Here is a 16,058-nt window from a genome sequence, read left to right on the forward strand (position 1 = left end):
TTAGAAGGAGCTAAAAGTCTGTCATGTTTGATGCACAGCTTAAAGGGACCCCATACTCCGTGCCCTCAGGCTCCAGTACAGGACTCATCTTACTCATCCATTTTCCTGGTCAAAACACTTGGATTTCACGATGTGGATGCTTTTGCAACTGTGTTTGTAAACCACAAAAACTTATCAAAAGTGCTGTCTGTGTCACCTTCCATTCATGTTTTCACAGTCATCATTCTCCAGTCACTGAGGTAAGTATGCATGTAATTGTATTTTTCAAACATACAGTGTTAAATGTATGTGTCTTGTCAAACGTTTACCTCAAAGTTTCCTCAAAAACTGTTGTATTGTTATATGTGTGGTATTTTGATATACTCACACTGTTTATACTGCTATATCTACACTGAATATTTTTCTTTTTTTCTACCCTGTATATTTATACTGTCTATATTTGCTGTATTTCTGTGTGTCTGCCGTAGATCTGGTTTTATATCGACACAGATTAAAGTTAAATTAATATTTATCATACACAGTAACATGTTAACACAGGGCCGGTTCCTTCGCTATGGGCATGTGGGGGCCACCCAGGCGCACGTCTCGGGGGGGCGCACGCGCGCCCGAAAAAGAAAAAACACTCGCGATTTCCTGCTTATACGCTCATTAAGTTAGCGGCAGCCCCGCGTGCGCCCCCATTGGCACAGGACTGACGGGGCGCACGGCACGTCCAGGGTGCGCATGGCAAATGTTCACCTCGGGGGGGTGTGGGTGCATGCGTTGCAGTCGTTCACAGTAGCTTGGAGCATCTGAGTTTGTTTGACAATGTTGTGATGTAAAATTTGACAAGGAGTACAAGACCACATAACAATTATACCACTATTTTTAACAAAGGCAATTACATGAAAACCCACCTGCTTACTTCTCCGTGACTGAGTAATGATGACTTGAAAACATGAATGGTAGTGACACAGACATACACTTGATTTTTTGTGTTTAACACGATTGGCAAATGCAGTCCACATCTTGAAATCCAAGTGTTTACCAGGGAAAATGGGATATGAAGTCTGTGACTAGAGCCTGAGTTGCCTGAGTTATGGGTGGTCCCTTGAGCTGTGAGTGATTTTCTATTAGCCTGCCTCTAAATGTACTGTTGGCAGACGGGTTCGTACTGATTCGGTATTCATCCGCCGCAGCATATAAAGGCAGCCATTTCACCGTGCATCGTCATTTGCGCCTTCATTTTGCACGTTCAAGGTGAGTTGAAATCATCTTTCGGATTTTGCAATGTCGTGTGTGGTTAAAATCGCTAGGGATTTGTTAATATGTTGTTACATGCCTTTGGAGAAAATCTTAAGCATAGCTGTGTTGTGAGTTGTTTTTCGGGGTAATGCATTTATGTGAATTTGCGCGACTGTTGGCGGCTCGTCGTTTCGACTGTTGTGAGTGCCGGACATGGCCGCTAAGTTAGCATGTAGTCCTTGGTGCAGAGCTTTTGTCGTTAATGAAAAACTTAAGTTATTGCTATCTCACGGACGGAATTTGGTTGGGGAGGGGTGAATGTCTCGTGCAATTTGCAAAAGCTTGTTTGGTCCCCCCCGTTTTGATGCGCAAATGTTAGGTATGGTGTACACGAAACTAGTCAGCTCTAGGACCAAGCGGAAAAAACGTCCGCTCAAGCTGACGATGCGCTTAGTTGTAGACCCGCCACACACTCCTCGATTGGCTCTGGCCCAGTTCTTGTGTTATTGGCCGTCCCCGCTGTCACTCTGGCAGGGTTTTGTGTAGAACAGCATCAGGCATTATGGTAGATTACGCAATTGTGCGCTGAAATCGTGTGTTGTCTGTCTGGGTCATGGCAGCTAGAAGGATTTATAATTCAGTTTATTGCGTTTAGCGTTGCATTCTGTGTGTGTGTGTTTGGTTTATTAGCTGCAGCAGGATGTATATACAAGTTCTTTCTTTGAGTTGGCAAAAACATGGCAGCGGTTTGGTTTGAGTGTCATTGCAATGAAATTGATTACTTGCCCAATTACACTGCTTATGGACATTTTTATTAAAAATTTCTCCCCCTTGTGATATTGCCAGTTTGACTGGCCACCAGAGTGATATGAGGTCTGTTTACCATAATCCAAATATACGTGTACAGGCCATAGTTATTGAGTTGGAGCTGAAGGTGACTAAACAAGTGAAACACAGAAGTGGGTGTTTTCTGCACAACCAGTCAAACCAAAAAGGAACAGTGACTTTAAAAGCTAGCAAGAGGAAAACTAGAAAACTACTAGAAAAACTTGGTGAACGGAAAAGAGTTAGTTGTGGTAAAAGTATTTGTCTCCTCCACCACTGAAGCAAAATTCTGTTGTTGTACTTTCATGTAAACGCACGTGATTGTATAATTATTATTTTTTTTTTCTTACAGTTAGGTAGATTTTCATAATTCTAGCTTTGCACTGTATTTGAAATGTTGTGGACACATACGAACGCTGTGGTTGTCATAACCAGTTCATGTGGCTGTAGTGAAAAAGTTTTGTTGTTGTTAAAGATGTTTAGAGATGTCAAAACAGTGTCTCCAATGTACGTGTGTGTGATCACAACTGCTTGTTTGATTATGGTACTCCAAAAATGAACAGTTTGTGAGGAATGTGCGTGTCCTTTTGTAACAAAGAAAGTGAAGCTGGCTTGCCGCGACAAGGATGGAAAGAAGCATCATAATTTAGGCCTATACGTGGTTAAATAGTGACAGGTCTCCTGAAATAAGGGGTATGTTTGTAGTAAGGTGTGTGCAATATTGTAAAAGTTGCTTGAGAAGTGTAACATTGTGTATCCTAGGCATGTTGTGTGGAAAACATTTATTACTTATTTAGGTCTTTGTTATTTTAGAGTATAAGTATAATGCATGGTGATTCACCAGACCTTTAAATCGTGTAGTCTTCTGATGGTGTGGTGAATGCGTGATGTAAATGCTGTCTTGTGTGTATGTAGTTAGATTGGGGTATGTGTGTTTAGAATGTCTTTTACACAATTAAACCACAGTCTTATGGTGTTTGGTATAGTTTGAGTGAATATTAACATCTTTTGATATTATAGTACGGCTGACTTTAAGTGCATTTTCTATTTTCATCATATATATATTATATATATTATATATATATATATATGGTGATGCATTGAAGTGTGTTCTGTAAATTGTTGTATTTTTGACTTTCATAATGTCATTGTATGTCGATTTTGAACAGCAAGTATTTGGAAGGTAAGCTTGTCTAGTTATGTTTTAATGTAATTGATGTCTTGATTCACTTAGTATTCCTTGTGCATTTAAAGGGAAAGAAAAAGGAAAAATAGAGTTTCAAGTATTATGTATGTAAATATGATCACACAAACGTATGTTTATGGCAGGAACTGTTATGTTGTGTATATTTTGTGAGTCTGTAATGGGGACATTAGGATACATTTAATAATTGAGTTAAGTAAGTGTTTGCATTAAAGGATATAGACTATGCATTATGACATTGGTTATGTTTATTTTTTCCCTTCAGTTTGGAACAATAAGTGTGTGAAAAGGCAAGGCTGTACAGTGCTTTGAGTTGTTTTCATGTGAAAATAAGAGTTTGAGGGTTGTGACAGCAATGTGTCATTGATCTAAGTTAGCAGTATATTGTCCACACAGAAGATTATATTTGGTAGCAGTTTGTTGCCAGCATCATGGGTATGTTTATAGTCTGATGACATATTTATATAGTGATTAGTGAGTTTGAGTTATAGGCAAGTAATGGTTTGTTTTTTGTTTTGTTTTTTGGGGGGGGTAGAAATTGATTGTGAAAATTTGTAGTTACGGCATGCGTTTGTCTCATATTTTGTATACGACATTAATGGTGTGTAATTGTACAGTTGTATTGCAAAAGCCCCAATACAGTTCGTTGTCAACGTAATTTGTGGGTACTGCATATAATTGGTTCCTGCATTTAGTTAGTGTTTATTCTGGCAATATAATCTAAAAGGGAAAGGATTCATTTCAAAATAAGAGTTTAAAGAAAAGTGTTTTACAGAACGTCGTTGTATGTGTTTTCACTTAAGTATTTGTAATGACAAGCACAGAGAATGACATAGCTTTCAACCACATTTGTCCATTTTGATGTTAACTTTGTGTTACAGATTGCCCCGTCCCACAAAGCGGCTCCTTGGCAGGCAAGAAGAACCTGGCTGCGGCTGCGGCCTGCAGTTCAGGAGGTTTGAAATAACAGTATTTTGGCGGTATAAATTATAAGCATGTGGGTGGTTTTTGTGGTATAAATGTGCTGTGGAATACTAATGATGTAGATTTCATACCTACTAAGATGTTCCTTTACAGGAAGGACTCGTATGTCCCACCTTTTCTCATGTAGGGTTACAAGTATTAATTTATTAACTACCCTTTTAATACAGTGATTTTTACATCAAACACAATGAGGTAATGTCGGGTAAGTTCGTCGTTACATTATGTTTTCTATTAGGTGTCACACACATAAGAACAATTTGAAGTAGTTCCCATTAACCAAAGCTGTTAATATATATCATGTGTTTTGCAAAGGCTGTGGGAAAAACATTCCAGGTCTTGTGTAATGAGTAAGTAGGGCTGCCACAAACGATTATTTTGATAGTGGACTAATCCCGATTATTGGATCGACGTAAATGAGTGTAAAATATAAGCTTATTGCACCAGCATGCAGCTGATCAGATCATTAGCTTTCAGCTTTAAGTGTTTAGGTATGTGCTAACTGAAAATAAAGACATTAACCCTTTAATGACGATATGAAGCTTGTATCAGAAACAATTCAACAGCAGCAGCATAAAGTTGCAAACCAGCCTGAGTAAAATAAGGGACAAGGCACTGGCTCTAAACAGCCAAAATAATACTTCGGTTTTTAGGCGCGTCTGTTGTGTGGCTGTGGCATCAAACATGGCTACATTTTAAATAAGATGAGGTAGGCAACGAAGGAATATTTCACAAACATAAACAAATTGGTCTCACTCAAATATAAGTAAAGTGCATTTTTGCTTGGTGTGGTGTGCTGCACTTGTCGGCTTGGTCCACAAAGCCGTCCTGAGAAGACCAAACTTTTTTTAGCACTGAAAATATAATGATGAGTAGTGGCAAGAAAGCTCATGTTTACCCTAATATTGCAGCTAACTAGTTGGTTTGTTTACTGAGACGGCTTCAGAATCATCCACAATTGACTGCTTTTCTCTTCAGATGCAGGCAGGGTTTTTAGTTTGATTATACGTTGCACTGATTACATGAGATTATTTTCGTTGTTGGCATTCATAGTTCAGGGTTGCTGTTTTGATGTAGTTTTTATGTTAGTGTTGGACTTAGTGAGGTTTTTCTGTCTCGTTTTGTTTTCTAGTTATCTTACAGGATCTGTCAGATTTCTCCTTTTTGTTATATTGTTCTGTGTTAAGCGCACTCGCTCGCCCTGAGTTCCCTTTTCCCTCACCTCCTTTTGTTAAAACGATCTGAACTATCATTTAATAAAATCCTTTGGCTATTAACCCTGAAAAAAATCCTACAGAAATTATCAGTAGGATGTTTCCCCATCTCCCAAACATATCTTCCATCCATTTTGTGATTGGATCTGTGATACCTGAATTGTCTGCCAGCTCGTCTGACAGTGAGGTCAGTCCTTCCAGTGCCGTTGTTGTTGTTGGGGATGAAGGTACAGCATAGATTTCCAAAAATCTTACACACATCTCCTTTTTCAGCCAAAAGCATGTCTAAAGCTAATCTGTTCTGCCAGGCCATTAGACTAGTGTTAGCTATTGTTTGGTGGATTCCTCTAAATCCATCACAAAGTGTTTATAATAAAACGTTGGCTGGTTTGTAATAGATGTAATTTATCCCACCACATTTTTATTTATGTAAACCCCCAGGCATATAAGGATTCAAAAACCTACTGCCACCTGGTTCCTAGCCTTAAACTCATCTGGGACTCCTCTGAGAACACCAAGTGAATCCAAATAGACTCTAGAATCAAATGAAGCTTATCACGTTTAACTCTGTGCATGTCTTCTGTTGTTAGTTTAGGAAACTGTGGAGTCATGGGAAGCAAGTATGTAGGCCTATCATTAAGTGAATCAGAGCGCAGGTACCATACCAGAGTTTAGGCAACTTAGGTCTTAACCTCTGTCCCATTCTGCATCCCATTCTTTTGAATGGGTGCTCTGCCATCATACCTAAGGTAAAGTAGCTGGTTTTATTTATCACTATCTGTAGGACCGTGCTCATTTGCAATGTGTCAGGTGTATCCAAAAGGTGACAGTCCTGTATTAAATATCATTGTTCTTATCATCCACAATCAGCAGGACTAGTGGAAAGAGTGAATGGTACAATTAAGGCTAAACTTAGGAAAGCCATGGATGAGACAGGAAAAGGATGGGTAACCTGTTTGCCAGCAGTAATGCTGAGTCTTCACATACAACCTTTTCATTTTAATGGAAAACAGGTCACTCAGTTTCGCAATTACATCATTTCTGAAATGTGGTCCATATCACAATAATGATTTCTGGAAATCCAAATCTTGGTGCAATATGTGTTGCTAACGCTTTAGCTACTGTTATGGCATCATTTCGTGTGGTGTGGAATAACTTCAATCCTTTTGAGTAGAAGTCTAGGATCACTAGACAATACTTTTTATTTTCCATTTATTTAATTCAATGAAATCCTGCATATCGTATGAAATGGATATTGAGCATTAGGCAGTTTACCGGTCTTGGTCTGAATCTGCCTTGGACATTCGTTTTCCACACACTAAAACATGAGAACAATTTTTTTTTAACTATATTGTGAATCCTTACCTCCTGCATCCCCTGTTGACCCATGAGTCAATCCATGCGTCAATACTGCCGCAAATTGAAATAATTTTTGATTTGTATATATATTAGTATAAATACCTTTGTCTCTGTGATGTCACCACACCACATGCATTCCATTTTGATTCAAGTGTAATAAATTGATTCAAATAATTAGGATATTGTGAGAGCAAAAAACCTGTCTGGCAGTTCTTAACATTCTTATTGTTTCATACTGTTACTTTCCAGAGAGAAAATTCTCCACACGGCCCTGCTGCCCCAGCGGCTAATAAGTTTGATTGGTTAGTAATTGTTACAATCATATCAGTATGCTTAATCACTCATTAAATGTAAAAATATAGATGTAACAGCAAATGTATTAGTACATTTATGAATCTAATAAAGAAAAATAAGAGCGGACAGACCATTCAAACCCCTACTCTAGGGACCTTTCTGGAGTACAGAAAGAGAAAAACAGAGGAGAGGCAAAATTTTTCTTGTGGGAAAACGGAGGCAAAAAAAACGTGTAATGTCCAGGTAAGTTGGTTATGTGAGTAAGAATGAACAACTGTTAACTAGCTGTTGACATTCTTCCATCATCTCAGTCCTTTAAAAGTATGCCTGATGGTAGGGTCAGTTTTATGGTGACCAATATATTTTTTGCCTGTACTAATGGGCTTCTGTGCCACAACCATCTTACTCAGATAATGCCACTGTCCTGTTTTCACATTGGTACATATTTGCTAGTTTCTAATCATGATGAATATGTAACTGTGACATGCTAAATTAAATTATAAAAAATAAAGGTTTGGGTCCCTCTGCTTTGAGTGACATTTTTGAGTTAATAATTGTCCATTTAGTATCCAAGTGTGGCATGTAGCATAGCATTAATGATCATTTTAAGTAAATATTGATCTTTAAACATTACCCATTAACAGTCCACTTTTTCTTTTTTTTGCAGATAAATATTGGTTTGATGACCATTGGGAAAGGTGGTGGTGTCAAGCCACAGCGTGGGAAAACACTTTGCCTTTCTACACATCCTGACATCACTTCCCCAGATCTGCTTAATCAGGCTGAAAAAAATGAGGGACTTTTTCTCAACTTACAAGGTCACGTTTACTTGTTTGCGTTAGTCACTGCCTCTTGTAAAAGGCAATTTGGGACTTTAAAGTGATTGTTCACCCGTGTGAGGGCTTCTATACATTGTTTGACTTGTGCAGTTAGTTACTTGCAAATCTTACCCATAAATTTCAGAGCCATGTCCTGATGTTTGTTTATTTTGCTGTTTCCTGGTTTTTACAGCTCAATAAAGTATATATTTTAAAAAACAACGTAAAATCAGAGCAAATGTATTTTGCAACTAATTAGTGTTTACATAAACATTGAATCAGAAAATAAATACAATTTAAGTTTAATATGTCTCCACTTCAGTCCCAGAGTTGGAGAGAGAATCTGTGGAGTTTCAAAATAAAATACCCTGTGCAAACTGCCGGTCGTAAAACACACAAAAGCTAAACTAATTAACTATGTACAATATTTACAAATGCAGTAGCATATTTAAAAGAACATACACTGGTAAAATGACCAAATCACCCCCCACTTTGGGAACATTGCAATAGTCCATGTTTATAGCCCAGCTATTTCCTTCAGAGTGATGTACAGTTCTGAGGCTGTCTTCCAGTCTTGTGGCTGTTGTAGTCTGTTTTGTTCCACTGCCTGTTGTAGGTATTCCTCCATGTCTGGATCACCGCATATATCAGTAACTTGCCTTGCCTCAGGAAACACATCCAGTTCCCTGTCTTCAACAGCGAATCCACAGTCCCTTGAACCAAATCTGCAAAATTAGATGATAGTGATATTAAGGACAAGGTTTGAAGTGGCCATTGTTAGATTGTTTGCTTGTTGATATACAGAAATTTTATAAACAATGGTAGAAGACAGTATAGCCTAAACAATGGTAGTTTAGGCTATACCACAACACGTTGCACTTTTTGTAATGTATGTGATCATTGTTACCTGTGAGGCAATTGATACAGTTCATTTGGAATCCCTCCTGGACATGATGCAAGTCTGCTTGGTCGAATCCGGTGCTTGTTCCATAGAGCCATGCATTCATCCAGGTCTTGCTGCAGAAGATTACTGAAGCTAAATCTCAGTAAGCCCTGGTGTTCATGGCTGCCATTAAAGAGTCCAGAGTCTCTCAGGTCTCCAAACAAGTCCATCCAAAATTGAGACCTAGGGATACATTAGATGCAAAGTAGCTTATTTCACATAAGAGGAAAAAAATAATAACCACAAGTCATGTTTTCAATGCACTAGTGGATACATCTTAACAGAAGCATCACAGAGAAATCTGAATGTAAACCATATGATTTTCACAATAGTAATCAACTGCTGATGTGATTCAATAACTAATAAGAATTCCTTTGGATTCCTTCATTATCACTACAGGATGCTTGTGAGCAGCTTTTCTATTTACACGTTTCTGTTTTGTCTTTTCAGTGTAATTTTCACTCAATGAAATCAAACTTTTTTATGCAAATTTTGTTTCAAGTTTTACTCCGGCATTCCCGTAACTATGGTGACTCAGTGTAGGAGGGGAGAGATGGTGAATGCCGTTTTTACACGTGTCCAGAGTACAGTCGTTTCACACTTGTAGCAACAACAGGAGATCTCATAAATTTCCTAAATGACAAATAACGACGGAGGAGTCGCTACGACAGTCAAACAAACTAACAACAAATCACGTGCTATTCTTTAAAAAAAAAACTTTGCAATCATACATTTAATTCTTTAAGGGCCTTAATGTTCACCAAGTTGATTTACTACCTTTTAATACTTTTTATACCCTGCGGAGACCCTGTTAAGTGGTCTGCTTTACAGGTAAACAGTTGAAGAACACTAATAATATTCACAATGACAAACAAGGAAGGGGGTTTTAATTACCAGCACTAATCAGTTTAACAGAGACAGGGGTGATCACTATACAGCTTCCACTGTACTTTTCATCCATCAAACACAGATGTACCTACCTCCCTCTTCTGAAAAAAGACCACCATGACTCGATGCGCTGATTCCCTGTTGACGAGCCGTAACTGTGGCTAGAAGTGCCTGCATAGTAGTCCGTATGACCATGGCGCAGGGTACACTGTATTGCTGCCATAGTCCCATTTTCTGTTCCGAGGTCAGTTCTTAACCTCATTGGAACCACACCAACAGTCTTGACACAGTTAATATAATTGTGAGCGATGACAGATGGATTATTGTTTGTTGGTCCACAAACAAGCCACATCATTCTCCTTGAAAAACCATCTATACATCCTGAGATGGCCAGGCCAAATGGTTTGAGTTTATCATACCCATCTACATGCCATATGTAGTGTGGACCCATGGAGTGATAGGTACGTCTTGTAAACCTCCTGCGTGTTCTCAAAGCCGTCCCTCGTGGATTGAGTTGTTTCAGCAACCTCATTACTACATCACGTTTAAAGCGAATCCTGTGTTTTTGTTGCAGAACTTGCCACATAGTCCGATAACCGAAGAGTTGGCCTGGTCCTTCCAGCTCAATCAGAATGGCACGCCTCACCTCAGGGAGTGGGGAATAGTTAAATCTTCTGCTCAGCCCTGCTTCTTTTAAACGTGTCTTCAGCGTACGCAGACTCATGTTTATGTTGTGAATTGTCGACAGCATATCCAGTATCACGTCATATCCATGTTCTGCATCGAAATATTCTTTAATAGCAGCGCGTACGTTGTCACTAACAGCGCTCATATTTTGAAAACATGTAAACGATGCCCTAAACAATGTCCTTCCGGTTCAAAGGACCATCAGTCCAATCAGAGACGATTCATGTCGCCCGAGGGTACCTACCCTTTCCGTTTTGAATTTGCTAATGTGTTTTTCGATTTGCTATTGTGTTTTTGAATTTGCTATTGTGTTTTTCGATTTGCTATTGTGTTTTTGTATTGTGTTTTTGAATTTGCTATTGTGTTTTTGAATTTGCTATTGTGTTATTCGATTTGCTATTGTGTTTTTGAATTTGCTATTGTGTTTTGCACTTCAGGGCCACCGTATTTTAGAGCAATTCACTGGCTAACGTTAAAAAGGATTTTTGAATAAATAACACTGCTGTCTGGTGCATGAAATTTATATTCAATTTGGTTTTGTGGTTATTTATACGCATAAAACATCACCAAAGACCATCAGTTGTTGTTGGCATACAATACAATACAAATAACTGTAACACTAAATAAGAAGAGTCCAAACATAGCATAACATAAACCCAAATCATCTTATATTATTTAAATGAAAAGTACAACTAACATGCCACTACTGAGAGTTAGAAAAAGATACAAATTTGTAGTCAGGGATTTTTGTATCTGAACTACAGCCAGCTTCACCTCTCACTTCTTTCACTCACTTGACCATGGTGCTGCATTTTCCACCCAACCTATTTATACTAGTGGTGGGCATAGATTTTTTTTTTTTTTTTTTTATCTAGATCAATCTCACTGTAATCATGGAATTAATCTAGATTAAAATGGCTCATTCAGAATATGTGTGCTACCTAAGTAGCATAAATTCACACAAAAAAAAAACGATATTAGAAAAATATTAAAATAATAAGATTAAATAGATGAGTTTTCAGTTTCTTTTTAAACTTAGCAATGGATTCACACTGCCTGGTGTCATCTGGAAATGAGTTCCCCAGATTAGCGGCAAGGTTAATCTTAGGTACTCTGAGGAGACCACCTGAGGAGAATCGTAGAGAGCAGGTAGGGGGAAGGAGGTCAGAGAGTTAAGGAGCATCGTCATGTAGGGGCTTGTATGCCAGAAGCAGGATGAAAGTGAACTCTATGGGCAACTGGTAGCCAGTGAAGCTGCTCACATGAGTGTGTTATTATACTGGCTGCAGAGTACTAGATTAGTTGTGTAGCAGTAGAGTGATTTATTTGTTATGCCAGAAAAGATGGAATTGCAGTTGTCAATGCAAGATGTAACAGACATTTAGACAAGGACTTCTGCACTCTGCTGAGAGAGGAATGGGCACAGTCTTGTAATGTTTGGCATTAAAGGGGCTGTCTAGTATGACACCAAGACTCTTCACCTGGGTGGAGCAAGCTATGTTGGAGCCATCCAGAGACTGAGGGTGTCCATCTTTGCAAGGGCTGTTTAGGAGCCAACAACCAGCCATTCTGTCTTCTTGCTATTTAGTTGTGGGTAACTGATTGTCATGCATAGATTGATATCATAAAGACAGGCAGTGATCACAGCTAGAGGAAGCGAGGCAGTAGGTTTGGTGGACAAGTTGGGTGTCATCGGCATAACAGTGAAACTGAGCACAATGTTGCGTCAGGATACTTCCAAGTGGGAGGAGATAGATGATGAAGAGCAGGGGCCCCAGAACAGACCCCTGTGGAACCCCTTTTGTGACAGCAGAGCTCTCCAACAGCTCATTATCTGAATAAACTGTGCCCTGTCAGAGAGGTATGAAGTGATCCACTGATGCACTTTTCCGAGCAGAGACGGATTTTCTATGGAAAGTGGAAGTATCTTGTAATATGGGAAGTGTGTTTGAGGTTACACTGTATTACATGCATAGTATTGCTGCACTATATAAAACAACTAATCAACATATATATTGTAACCATATTGTAACATATATTGATATGTTCAACCCAGTGTTTAATGACAAGCCTAGAGGTCCTGAACTTTTCAATTTTCTGACTCACAATGTGTGGTTAAAGAACTATTACAGCCTTATGTTGTCCATGTTGTTCTTGTGTGTCGTCCATGTAGTCAGGGCATTACATTTTCCTAAGCCATATCTCCACACACGAAGCAGGAACAGATAGGGGCATGGTCCACTATGGTATCACACGCTCCGTGCCAAACAAACCAGAATTAGATTAACTGTATTTACATTCAGGTTAGCAATGAGTTAGTCTTTAAATGTAAATTGTGTTAGCTGAAGGAGGATACTCACAATCCTAACTATCAGCCTTTTTTCAGTTCACATTTCCAAAATGTCTCTCTCAGCAGAGCTGCATCTCAGGTCAAACCTGTTCCAAAAAGAACCTTGAAATCAGATTCAACCTGACTAATAAGTGCTGGTCTGTATAAATAAATACTCATTACAGTCTGTTGTTCCCTAGAAGTCTATCAGACCAGATTTCTGTAGAAACACCTCATCCTATCAGGGTCTCCCCTCTTCTGGTTTGGAGAGCTCTGCAGAGCTCCTGTCAGCTCTGAGCCCGGAGGAGAGAGAGATGCTGGGGACCATCACTGCAGAGGGTTACCCCCTTCATACTGCCATCAATGCCCTGCAGAAGATTGGCCAGCAAACACCAGAACAGGTGAGTCAATGTCACATACAACACATGTGGACCCTTTTTTTTACTCTCTGCCCTCCACATTGACCCTAGTTGAGCTCATGACCATTACTCTAATCCTGGACTGTGTTGTGTTGTTAAATAACTGCGTGAGTCGACTGTAAGTTTTAACATGGCTTTATTCCAAGCTAACCTGCCTAAAAAACCTGTTGCTGTCCCTGTCTAGCTCCTCACGCCCCCTGCTGACATCCTCCAGTACTGCCCTCAACTCCAGTTACACCACACACTGTAGCTGTACACTGTTAAACACTTCATTGAAGTTGTAGATTTGAGGCCGATATTGATATCATCATGTGAGGGGGTTGAAATAATAGTGAGATAGTGGAGTTTTTAAAATACAACACATTAACTTTTGCTGATTGGACCATTGGCTGGAAACCAGGGGGCTGCTGTTGGCTGGACCACTGACTGGAAACAGGTGTCAGCCTGGTTGCCAGCTCTCTCTCTCTCTCTGTAAGGGAGTTATAGTAATCAAGCCTGGAGAATATTATTGCACGGATATCTTTTTTAAAGTCAGGGCAGGAGAGAATTGTTGTGATTCTAGAGATGGTTTTATTGTCGTGATTGTTTCCATGCTTAACAAGTGGTTACTATGTAACTCCTTTCCTTTTGGCTTTTAACCTGATATTCATGAATATGTTTATGTATGTTTGCAGATCTTAAGTTACCTGTTGGCATGTGACCATCTATGTCAGCTGGGTTATGATAAAGCCCAGGTAGAAGAGGCTTTGGAAATGTTTCAAAACTGTGAGGCAAAGGTAAGACATGCAGTGAACATTACACTTGTCTTTCATCTTCTTAGAGGCAACAAGGCCGCACTTTTAATTTGGTGGAGTAAGTTTTATTTCAAAACATAATATCTTCCTTTTGAGGCAAAGGAGTTTCTTCACCTACTGAGTCAATTCATTGAGATGGGCTTCCAGCAGAATACCATCAAAGAAGTGCTGCTGGTCCATGAAAACCACAGAGAACGGGCATTGGAGGAGCTGATGATGCATGAGGCATGATGACAGATCAAAACACACACACACACACACACACACACACACACACACACACACACACACGCACACACTTCCATAAATGAACTATAACCGAAAATTTGTAATTTACTGCAGGAAAATATGAAATTCTTGTTGATAAAGGCACATTAATATAGATGAAGGTGACCTTCACAACTTTATTGTTGATACATTGTATTTCTATGGATGATGATAATGATGATGACTATGATGGTTAGGATGTGATATGTTAATGACAATAATGATGATTATCAGTCCCACCAGGATTTCGTGGGCCTTTTTTGAGATAGTCTAAAATGCCTGATGTTGCATGAGATTTTCAAAAAAATTGCAGTGAAAGTTGCGGTGCTTTTTACATTTTTGTTGCGGGGGGAAGTAAAAGTTGCGATAAGTTGCGATTTGACAGTCACCGGGGGCGAGAAGGCCCCATCCCCGGGGGCGAGCCCCAGAGAGGGCGCAGTGAGCACTAAGTCCACGGCCCCCAGGAAGCGGCAAGGTCCGGGCGGGAGGGCGCTGTAAAGCCACCTTCGCCCCCGAGCCTTTCCAAGCAGACCCAGTGGAAGTTGTCTGTACAGGGAGTGACACCCTCTGTCCTTAGACCCTCGGTTCGAGTGAGGAAAAACTTGCCCACAAAAAACCCTTTTAACAGGGAAAAAATGTGGAAGAAACCTCAGGAAGAGCCACAGAGGAGGGATCCCTCTCCCAGGACGGACAGACGTGCAACGGATGTCACGTGTACAGGACAAATCAACACAGACATATTGTACAATGACTGATAAAATGACAATGAATTACAATGAAAGATAAAAATGATTACAGTAACAGATATGGTAGTAATAATGACAGTAATAATATATGTAGTGGGCGTCGTGCAGGATCACAGCAGCAGCCACGATCCACGAGAACCTGCTTAAGTACATTATGATATGCACCCAGAGGAGAAAGAGGAGCCTGATAATGGCGGGGTAGCTCTGAATGTGCTGATGATTCATATACTCTTTGATTGTCATTGACAGTTGTGGAACAGCTGAAAGCTTGTCCTTGAGGAGCAGGAACAGCCACACTGTAACAATAGGCAGTTTTCCTGGATCGCATTTGTACATACCACTATTTCAGCTGTCACTGAAAATCATAGTCCAGGACATGCAATAGACTACTCTTACCTCTAACTTACTATACTTTCCCATTGTGCCACTGCTACATTTACTATCTACATCTAAATTGTTTACATTGTATACAATCTTTACTTTTTATATTTGACATATTTACATTGTTCATATCTTTATAGATTTGCCATACTTTATATATCTTTATACGTGTATATATTTCATATTTCATGTTTATTGCTTGTTTGCACCAGGGATATTAGGGAAACAATATTTCAATTCTGCCTATATGGCAGCAGTGATGAAGTTGACTTGACTTGATCGTCACACAAGAATACAAGATAAATACATACAATTGGGAACTATAATGCATTTCAGCATCATATATCTTTCACACATCATGAGTGAATTATTGTTACTGTTATTATTGTTATTGTAGTTGAAGATTCAAACATTACATGACTGCATATTCAACAATGTGACAAACCAAGAAATTCAAATTCAAAAAGAAAAGAGCGTGACAAAAAAGTTCAGACTGTTCCACTAACGATGTGAAAACAGACCCTGGGTCCTGGTAAAAGACACATCCACTGTATGTATGTGTGTGTGTGTGTGTGTGTGGTTTGAGCTCAGTGAACGAGCTAGTGGTTCACTAAAGTTCAGGTTTGAAGTCTTTTTCCTAAAATGGAAAGGTCAGTGCATCAGTGCATTACACAGACTGCTTTTT

The 16,058-nt window shown here is 39.3% G+C and overlaps 1 protein-coding gene across 1 annotated transcript; it reads left to right on the plus strand.

The window, feature by feature from the left end:
* The first annotated feature begins 11,478 nt into the window (after positions 1–11,478).
* Positions 11,479–14,210, plus strand: ubap1lb (ubiquitin associated protein 1-like b). Its single transcript, XM_027275436.1, has 4 exons — positions 11,479–11,586; positions 12,967–13,167; positions 13,860–13,961; positions 14,076–14,210. Exons 1-4 carry the CDS (start codon positions 11,479–11,481, stop codon positions 14,208–14,210), a joined length of 546 nt encoding a protein of 181 aa, XP_027131237.1.
* Positions 14,211–16,058: the final 1,848 nt, after the last annotated feature.

Source organism: Larimichthys crocea, unplaced genomic scaffold, assembly GCF_000972845.2.
Source record: "Larimichthys crocea isolate SSNF unplaced genomic scaffold, L_crocea_2.0 scaffold13, whole genome shotgun sequence".
Taxonomy (NCBI): domain Eukaryota; kingdom Metazoa; phylum Chordata; class Actinopteri; family Sciaenidae; genus Larimichthys; species Larimichthys crocea.